The sequence below is a fragment of the Haliotis rubra genome, unplaced genomic scaffold (genome assembly GCF_003918875.1).
Source record: "Haliotis rubra isolate DU_JTF1 unplaced genomic scaffold, ASM391887v1 Scf26, whole genome shotgun sequence".
In the NCBI taxonomy this organism is placed as follows: Eukaryota; Metazoa; Mollusca; class Gastropoda; order Lepetellida; family Haliotidae; genus Haliotis; species Haliotis rubra.
Window position 1 is genome coordinate 932,583 of NW_025766669.1, and position 10,519 is coordinate 943,101.

The following is a 10,519-nucleotide window of genomic DNA, read 5'->3' on the forward strand; positions in this document are numbered from 1 at the left end:
TCTAGGCCCAGGGTTTGATTCCCCAAATGGGTACAATGTGTGAAGCCCATTTCTGGTGTCCCCTGCCGTGATATTGATGGAATATTGCTGAAAGCGGCTTAAAACTAAACTCACTCACTCATGGTGAGAAGCAAGGCAACATTACACATGTTCATGTAATTGTTTGTTCTGATTTCATTTATCTTAGAATCATGTATTATCTTTTCTAAAAATATTTCTACAGTTGTGTTAACCACGTATAAAGCTGTGTAGAACTAACCGCTTTGATAACTATGTCAAATTTTGTTAAGGCTTTCTTGTCAGCCTTCTCAGGTCTTGGTAAACAGCATCAAACTCTGGTCATTTTTCAGTGTTCTTAAACTGATAGAAAGACATCTTTCAACCTTTTCATATGCAAATTTGTTTGCATTCTGTAATTTTGCTTGAATTTTTTTCTCATTTTCTGTCTCTGTATATTTGACTGGTCAGAGCTGACCCAACTTCTCAAATCTTAAAACATTTCTGTGAAAAGAACCTACAGATCCAATCACAAGCTAGTCACTTATTAATAAGTAACTCAGCAGTTCAAATAATCTCATGGATAAGGCAGTTATTCTTTGAATGTCATTTGAATGAATGTTGGAGGGAGAAAAACTTGAGGCAGAAGCTCAATAGTAGTCCAGTCTTTGAATGGGTTCTGAGATATGTTTTGCTTTGTGTTGGGTTGTAGAGGATGATTGTCATCCTGTGATCATGTACAGAGAGGGCTCTAGGATGTAGCATGGTGGTAACATTAGTACATATATCCTGTTATAACATGAGTGGCTATTCTTGTTGCCACGGATACTTGAATGTGACTTGTTTGTCCGGCAAGTACAGATGTATTTATTACATTTCTAACTCTTTCTATTTATTGTCAATCAAACATCATCAAATTTGAAGCATTTATGGTTGCAATTTTCGCCTATAATTAATTTAGTCTTTTAGACATAGCCTCAGCTTTCACATGGCTACATTTAGGTCCTGTTTTTGTTTGTTTTTGAAGGCATGAGGGCCTGTTATTTTGACTGGTGGCAAGTTATAACAAATAACGCCTTCTTATATATACATTAAATGAGGTATTTGTGGGGAAATGACAGATTTAATATCAGACCTGTCTTTCGATATGTTACATATTTAAGACAGAATAACCAGTCCATATTAAGTAACCATTCTTTCTTAATATGTTGTGTTATTTTGACAATATGTGTGAATTAGAAAGTAAATAAAAAGAGACTGGAGGTTGTAACTGAATTTGAATATAATTAAAAATTTCAGTGTTTTTCATATTTGTGCAAATCTGATCGACTGACAGAAGTTTAGAAAATATGTTGTTTTGTTAAAGCTTGGCATGAGGGGCTCATCATCATGTAAAATAAGAAAAAGAATACCGGCATGTAATCTGCTTATATATCTACCAACAGTGTTATACCAACCAGTGAGTGTTTTGTTAATTGTGGTGTATGTCCAAGTTAGTGACTAAGGCTGGTTCCAGATACACTATCAAACACAATTGTGTCAAACTGTGATGTTTCGGAACATATGTGTCAAAGTATAAGCTTGGACCCTGTGTATTCTTTAGTTCGTCATCATATTGAGGTTGTGTCGAAAAAATGATATCTCAAGGTATTTATGTAGCTCTCTTATACATTGATAAAACAATGTTTGTCTACTGGCAGTAGTGGCCTCCCTCACTGATATGAAGTCATCAATTCTTCTCAGAAGGGACTTCGTTCAGATGCCAGAAAAATTATATCGGTTAGTAATCGCTAAATATATCAGTCGTATTACATGAAATACAACTTGAAATGTGCTGTATGTGATGATTTGGTTGATAAGGTCATACCATTGTGACCTTGAGTCATAAAATGTATTCAACATTATTGGTACACTGCTTACATAGGGCTGCACATAGTTAGGAGACATAGAAATGTGAAGCATCTGAGAGTGTGAGTTCCATTCCTGGAAAGGACTCAATCTAAAAAAAGTACTAGAATTTGTACTTTACTGAAGAAACTGTAATCACAAATATAGCATGTTGTATCGAAATACATTGCCTAGCCTGGTACAAGCATATCTTATCAAGCATTGATTAACAAAACATCTGAGAAAACCTCATGAAAAGTGTAAAGTTTTTCTGACAGACAGATAGGATAATCTTTCAACTGGTAAGCATGACATATTAATATATATCATTCTGGGTTCTAGTTATGTTGTGTGCAGCATTTGAAGTCGTTACCTTGCAGCCAAGTGTTTTTTGTAGGGACTAAACATCACCCCAGTAATCCTCATTTCTGTAAAGTTTTGCAAATAGTCATATTCATTTTTGTCTAAAACGGAAGGTGTTCGATTGTTAAAAAGACCATAAAATTTCATTGCTGAATCAGAACTTTGGATAGTTGTGTATGAACCATCAGTATAAATAGTTCTCTCTCAGTACTTGGTGTTTTGTTCATGTAGTTTGTCCTGGACACAGCCATTTTGTAACATATTCCATTTCCATATAGATTGTACTTGTACTTGTGTTTGTTACCATGGCGACATTGTCAGTGTTCTGCCTGCCTTCATTGCTGTGTTTATCACCCTGCATTGAGTTGCTCATGATGTTAATGATGATGATAATGATGCTCATGTTAATAAAGTATACACATTGTTACACACATATATATGCTCGTACTTTAAAGTGGTGAAGTCCTCTTGTCAGACCCTGTCCAGCAGTATCTCTCTCCTATAGTACTAGGGTGTACATCTTATACATGGTTATGGGGTTGTGATGTGGCCTGGCGGGTCATGTGTTCACTTGTCTTGTTCAAGATGTGGGTTTAAGTCCACAGATGGAAGGATGTCCCCTACAGTATACATCCCCTATGGGTGATGGCAGTATTGTTTGGTTCAGATTCCAGAGTCGTCCTGATGGTGATCCTTTCGTTCATTTAAGAAAGTGGTTAACATCTTCAACCTCAGTGACAGGGCTTTCTTCACTTCCCCATTTTTGATCCACATGATCCTTTGTTTTTCAGATGAACAATTGACCTGCCTGTTCATGTCTTTGTGATGTATCACAACGATAAGGCAGGATAGGCTCTCATTTCATGAACAGCTGGTATCACTATTTGATAGTAGCTATAAACACATGATCATGATATAATATGTATATATCTATTTCATGGGCATATCTTGCAGAGATTAATTGAAACGTTTCTGAATGCTTTCTTCTAACAATAGCTGAAATATACTAATTAGAGGTATAGGGTTTCTGAAACTCTGTTTCAAGCGATCGATGCAGTCATTATAGATTTAATTTTACATTGCTTCATTGACCAAGCTTCAGACCATGTATTCATAAGCTCACCTGTTGGCTGGCATGCTTGGTACAATTGGTGTTCTGCAATTGTGGGAAATATATATTCTAGCCCAGTAAGATTATGGACAGTGATTTGTTGAGGTCAACTTTCAAAGGCATTACATTTTCTGTACAACCTTAAAAGTAAAAAGGTCAAGTGAAGAAATGATATTAATGGAATGACATGTCCTCTATTTATAGACATAATTTTTATGGACATCATTTCCACAATAAGAATGACAGAAATGCTGTCATATTTTAGGTTTATGATAATTATAAACGCCCAAAACAGAACTTCTTTTTACACAACCAATATGAAATTTCACTTTATTTTTTTCGCCCTGATCAAAGTTTTCACTCTTAACATCCGAAACCGAATATCAAAAGGAAAAAGTCTGGCCATGCAAGTTGTTACCTCACCACATCGCTTCCAATAGGGATCGCCAAAGGGACACGGATGTCCATATATCTTCGCCTGTGGTTACTGTTATTATGTGTGTTCATCGCGACCACAGCTTGCACCCTGTTCGTGGTGTACTGTGTGGCTTGTACAGTTGTGTATTGAGGGTGGAAATCACGTTGACCTTGTGACATTGTACAAATTGATGAGAGTACAAGGTGTTGTAAAGTTCCGTTGTTGCATATTAAATATATTTAAAGATTACTGGTTTGTTTTCTTATCTTTGATACAGAATGACTGAGTTAGATGTTGCAGATATTGGATTCATCACATTATGGGGTGTAACTGACAAATGAGACACAAATGCGATTGATGCTGTTGGCAGAACTGACGTAGTTTGCACGGAAGAATAGGGCCAAGGTACTTTTGCAGTTGCAAGATCCCAGTTGCGGCGCCTCAGATACCTGGGCCATCTGTGCTGATGTTTGTATTGGGTGGTACACGGCGACTTCGGTCGGATTACGCTATTGCCAGTTGGCATGGTGACTACTCTTGAACACTAGATATAACTTCTTTTGAGTAATAAAGTTCTTCCACCCAGCAGTCATGATCACTTTTTGTGATTGAGTTTAGTTTTACGCCGCACTCAGCAATGTTCCAGCCATATGGCGACGGTCTGTAAATAATCGAGTCTGGACCAGACAATCCAGTGATTGCGCATCGATCTGCGCAATTGGGAACCGATGACATGTGTCAAACAAGCCAGCGAGCCTGACCACCCGATCCCGTTAGTCGCCTCTTAGAACGAGCATGGGTTACTGAAGGTTCATTCTAACCCGGACCTTCACGGGTAATTTCAACCAACGATCATCAAATTCGAAGAAGAATAACCCCTCCTCACCTCAACGACTGAATAAAATAGTAAATCGATCTCATTAACAGCAGTGTTTATTATTGTGTGTTTCATATATCGTAAATGAATGCGTTCAAAAAAGTTTTGATATGAAATATATCAATATTTACAAAATTGTGTCAGCAAGAATTTTTACTTAGATGTAAAATTGACACATAGCATTGTTAACAAAATATCGTCGGCAAGACTTTCAATACAGATATGAGACTGATACATAGCAGTCGGCAAGATGTTTCATGTACTGCGGTAATGAGATTTGTCTGTAGGCATGCTGGGGCGGTGGGGTAGCCTTGTGGTTAAAGCGTTTGCTGGTCTCGCCAAAGACTCGGATTCTATTCCACACACGTGAAGCCCATTTCTACTGTTCCCCGCCGTGATATTGCTGAAATAGTGATCAAATCGGCGTAAAACCAAACTCAATCACTCACTGTAGGCATGTTAGTCTTTGGACCTCTTGCACAAGGTAGACAGTGTTCTCTGTATTCACGGGGCAGTGGGGTAGCCTAGAGGTTAAAGCGCTCGCTCGTCACGCTGAAAACCCGGGTTCGATTCCCAACATGGGTACAATGTGTGAAGCCCATTTCTGGTGTCCCCCGCCGTGAAATTGCTGGAATATTGCTAAAAGCGGCGTAAAAACCATACTCACTCACACACTCTCTGTATTTACACCAATATCCAGTTCCCACTTGAGCTGAAGTGAGAGCGAGCGTGTGTCCACAGTGAAGGTTGTAGTGGAAGCATTTCAAACCTGCTGTGTTGACTTACGGATTCCAACGCTCATAATGTATTCCACATTTACTGATATTCTATCCGGCTATTAGTAAATAAGATTTCTCAGTCAAATAATATTTCCCTCAAATATTTGCGATTGATTGTGAAATGTGGGTGAAATGGATTAGCTGATATTATAGTCATTCACCCACAACGTGAGTGAGTGAGTGAGCCCCGTGTGTTGTTAATGTCCAGGATATAAGAAATATCGCATGTTCGATATGCATGATTTCATATTTCACTTTAGTGATGTTAATATCGTAACACGCTTGTACTGGCAATTTATGCTTATTCACTATACAAGTGAGTGAGTGAGTGAGTTTAGTTTTTCGCCGCACTCAGCAATATTCCAGCTATATGGCGGCGGGCTGTAAATAATCGAGTCTGGACCAGACAATCCAGTGATCAACAGCATGAGCATCGATCTGCGCAATTGGGAACCGATGACATGTGTCAACTAAGTCAGCGAGCCTGACCATCCGATCCCGTTAGTCGCCTCTTACGACAAGCATAGTCGCCTTTTGTGGCAAGCATGGGTTGCTGAAGACCTAGTATACCCCGGATCTTCACGGGTATATTCACTATACAAACTCATGTAAATATCAATATTTTGAAATTGAACATTGTAACAATAGCTATTAAAATCATAGCGATAACCATTAGAAGAATATTAGGTTGTAGTGAGGTTGTAGTGAGTGAGCGAGTGAGTTTAGTTTTACGCCGCGTTTAGCAATATTCCAGCAATATCACGGCGGGGGACACCAGGAATGGGCTTCACACATTGTATCCATATCGGGAATCGAATCCGGGTCTTCGGCGTGACGAGCGAACGCTTTAAGCACTAGACTACCCCAACGTCCCTGTACTTCAAGCGAACCCGTGAATGTCCGGGTTAGAATGAATCTTCAGTAACCCATGCTTGTCGCTTTAAGAGGCGACTAACGCTGGCGTTGTACTTGACGACCCATGAATGTCATTAGGAATCTTCAGTAACCCATGCTTGTCAGACTAACGCTGGCTTGGTTGACACATGTCATCGGTTCCCAATTGTGCAGTGCTGTTGATCACTGGATTGTCTGGTCCAGACTCGATTATTTACAGACCGTCGCCATACAGCTGGAATATTGCTGAGTGCGGCGTAAAACTCAACATACTCACTCACTCCTGGTCTCTACCCTTCCCACCTCTTGTTTACTAAATATAACAAAAGAACTCCATTCAGTAAGTTGTAAATATTTAATTTGTCCCCATTGTCTGTCGTAAATTTAACTGCGGGTTTTAAGTCGGTATGCAGTATGAGTATCTCAAGTTGAAGCAGTCTACTGCTTATCAGATCTCTGGCCCAGTTTTCCAGAGTATTTGTTTTTTACTTATTTAGCTTACGGGGTAGTCATCAATATTCCAGCTATATCGGGAGGTGGGCGTAGCCTAGTGGTTAAGGCGTTGGCTCGTTACGCCGAAGACCTGAGTTCGATTTCCCACATGGGTACGATGTGTGAAGCCCATTTCTGGTGTCCCCCGCCATGATATTGCTGGAATATTGCTAAAAGCGGCGTAAAACTAAACTCACTCACTCAAGTCACCTGGTCTGACCATCCGACCCATGCCATTCCCTCTGACGATAAGCATGTTTAGGTTACTGCGGCTTAGTTGTAACCACCCCGTGGTTGATATTATGGGCGTGTTCCCAAACAATTAATCAAATCACCGGGCTTGATTCGAATCAGTCGGCTTGAACCACAAGGAATACAGCACTGGAAGAGGGCATGGGTGAGGGCGAGGTGGGGTTTGGGTGGTGGGGGAAACCTATTTATTGTGACCCAGGTTTCCAGGGGGTCTGAGTATTTCATTGTCTTCAGTTACGACAAATATGCCTCTACACAAAGCCCTGTTCACCTGTTGATATCAAACACGTAATCTTTCCTTACCCCGGGACAGGCTAAGGGCCTGTTCGATTATCGCGAAACTGGTTTTGGTTTCTGGAACTGGTTTCTCCTGTTATAAACGAGTGTCTAGTTTCGGATACATGGTTTCAAAGTGAAACCAGTTTCTAGTTTATAAACGAGTGGATGGTTTCACCATCTGGTTTCAAAATGGATACCAAAAAAATGTCTCAGCTACTATATAAGTGGAACGAATTGGATGACAGCATTGCCGAAGGTAATATTTTTTTGTCATCTTATCAGAGAATTAACAAATAATTAAGAGATGAGATGCTTTTGGAGGTAAATATTTGCGTATATGTAAGTTTTAGGTTTCGACACAATCGAGTGCATGGTTTTCCAGAAACCAAAACCGGTTTAGCATAATCGAATAGGCCCTAAGTCAATTGTATTTCCTACTACGTGACAATGCCACATATACTTATAACCAGCCAGCCCAACAATCTATATTCATCATACAACATTATTCGATTTCACAACAAACTATTTAATGGACGTAATACAAGACTAAAGAATGGCACAATGCAGCGAAACAATGTCGGGCATTGGTTCTCGATTCTATTAACAAGACGTTGAGCGACCTTAATAATAAAACAACAATACGGCAGCGAGTTTTATGAGTGACAGGCATATCGCTTGCTGATTGACCTTGCGGCCAGAGAGGTACAGGTGTGAGCGGATCAGTGCGACCACAATATTGACACAGGGCGGTCGGGAGGGGGCGGGGCTGGCACTTTAGTTTGGTTGTGTCGAGGGCAAATCCATCATTGTCGAGAGGGAGCGAAAGCTGTTGACAATCGCGGACGGGCAGACAGGATAGTCAAAGTTGGGTGTAGTTGTCTCAACATTTAAAGGAGGTTTGGAGTCTTAAAGGTGTTGTATCTTTGGAGTTTCGTTCTGGAAGGACTTTGCCTGCAGTTTACAACCAACGCATACTTCATGGGACATATGTGTGAAGATTAGCACATACTGGTATTGGATTAAAAGTGTTTTGACAGTTTGTCGGTTGTCATTACGAACTTGTATCCCGACAACGCTGCAGGTGAAGCCGTTCCAGATTGTGCAATACTACTAAGCAGATTGTAAGGATCCTAGGGCATCTCATCAGATTCAAAGACAACAGTTGGCCAAGCCAAGGACTAAACCAGATCACATTATATTCCATTTTGAAAGTTGCGACGTTTCTTAACAAGATAAACTCTCAGTCATGGACACCGGAAGTAGAAGGTCGGACAGGCGCAGAGCGTGGTCTGACAGAATGAGCGACCGAAGCAGCAGATCCGACACCAGCAACAGGACCCGTTACTCCAGGCTCAAGACCCGGCTCCGGGCCATGGTGTTCTCGAAAACCTTCGGCGGTCCGATTGAGGAGAAGGTCTGTTACGAAAACACCTATAAAATGGAACCGGAAGAGGAAGGAAAATTCTCCACCCGGAAGTGCCAACAGATCATCTACGGCATCCTGGAATCCTACCTCTCCGGGAAGGAGTACAACGGTAAAACCTTCCCCCATCTCACCAAGACCCTGGCGGACCTGATCAAGGAGCGGGTGAAGTCCTCTGGATTGTCCCGCTACAAGATCGTTTCCTATGTCACGGTAGTGGAGAAGCGAGAACAGGGTCTCAACCACGCCAGCAGGTGTTTGTGGGACGACAGCAGTGACAACTTTGCCTCAGCTATTTTCGAGACCCCCACCTTCTTCGTTGTGGGGAACGTGTACGCTACATATTACGAGTGACCATCCTAATGTGTTCAGTTTAACGACCTTCAAGAAGTCGCCTTCTTTTAATCGAGGTTGGTACTGGTAAACGCCAGTTATATTGATGCCTGTGATATTGTATGTGCCATATTACGTAAAAACTCCAAATATTGCACACTGGTCCTTAAACCATTTCGCCAGAAGAATCTGTGTTGACCAGCAAATGTAGGTATATGGTGTCATATAAGACCGTTCTAATACGCCAAGCGGATTTACCGCCGTGATTCTTCGTCGCTGACTTAGAAACATTTGATATTCTACTGGGAGAGTTGCAGGAAACGAACATGTCCTCAACAACAGAAATCGTGCACCTGACCTACTGCATGTTCTCAAACATAATATGTTGGGAGGCCGTAAACACTTTTGTTCCCAGAACGAAATTCTGTGTTCTGAAGCGATGGAAAATGATGGTCGTAGCACTGATATCACTTAATGGTTCTCGAAGTTTCGTTCAGTCAACTCTGAGTCCAGCGAAGCCGGATACATCGAGGGCAATTTTATGACGAACAATAACATATGTTGTATATTTTGTGTCAAATGACCCTTTTTTCAAATGTCTATCCTTTGGAGTTACAGTCAGTCAACAGATCTAAATGAGCAGGCAATTAAATGAATGCAATTCAGTTTCGAAGAATGTTATTTGATGTATTGTTCACGTCGTATGTTCCTTGGGCGGCGGAGGTGGTGTGTGTGTGTGTGTGTGTGTGTGTGTGAGAGAGAGAGAGAGTGTGAGAGAGAGTGAGTGTGAGTGAGGGAGTGAGAGAGAGAGAGAGAGAGAGAGAGAGAGAGAGAGAGAGAGAGTGTGTGTGTGTGTGTGTGTGTCTTTGCGGTTTCCGCATCGGAGGACGGACTTCGATATTGCAACACAAAGGAAGCCCATTTGTTATGTCCCCCACTGTAATATGACTGGAATATATTTTAAAGCGGCGTAAAACACAATTCACCCACTCGCTCGTACGTTCCTTGGAGTCTGATTCCACCCCTGTAACCGTCATAACGACTTGTGAATGACAACTAATAGAAATCCCGTCGTAATCTCTACACTAAGACCCTGCTCCACAAAAAGAGTTTAGGATTACACTGGTCGTTACTTCCATACTCGGCAGCATAAGTTAACAGTTTTGGTGCTGAGGTGGCTTTGTGGAGCCTGGCCCAGCGGCGTTCCTCAAAACGATCGTAATTCTATACCGGACAAAATAAGTTAGGGATATTGGTATTTTTATGATTGATATTTTATCAATGTGTCAATGAATAAATACACCATTATTCATAATTTCAAAATTTACATATATCCCTAACTATTTTTGTCCAGTATATAACATCAACATTAGTCAGTCGTAGCGTTAAGATTGCTTAGTGAAACGGCCAATGG

The 10,519-nt window shown here is 40.9% G+C and overlaps 1 protein-coding gene across 1 annotated transcript; it reads left to right on the plus strand.

Annotated features, from left to right (window-relative positions):
* Positions 1 to 8,595: 8,595 nt before the first annotated feature.
* On the plus strand, positions 8,596 to 9,126 carry LOC124279986 (dynein light chain Tctex-type protein 2B-like). Its single transcript, XM_046715866.1, has one exon. It carries the CDS (start codon positions 8,596 to 8,598, stop codon positions 9,124 to 9,126), a length of 531 nt encoding a protein of 176 aa, XP_046571822.1.
* Positions 9,127 to 10,519: the final 1,393 nt, after the last annotated feature.

Coding starts and splice junctions, on each gene's coding strand:
- LOC124279986 (XM_046715866.1), top strand. CDS start 8,596: ATGGACACCGGAAGTAGAAGGTCGGACAGGCGCAGAGCGTGGTCTGAC.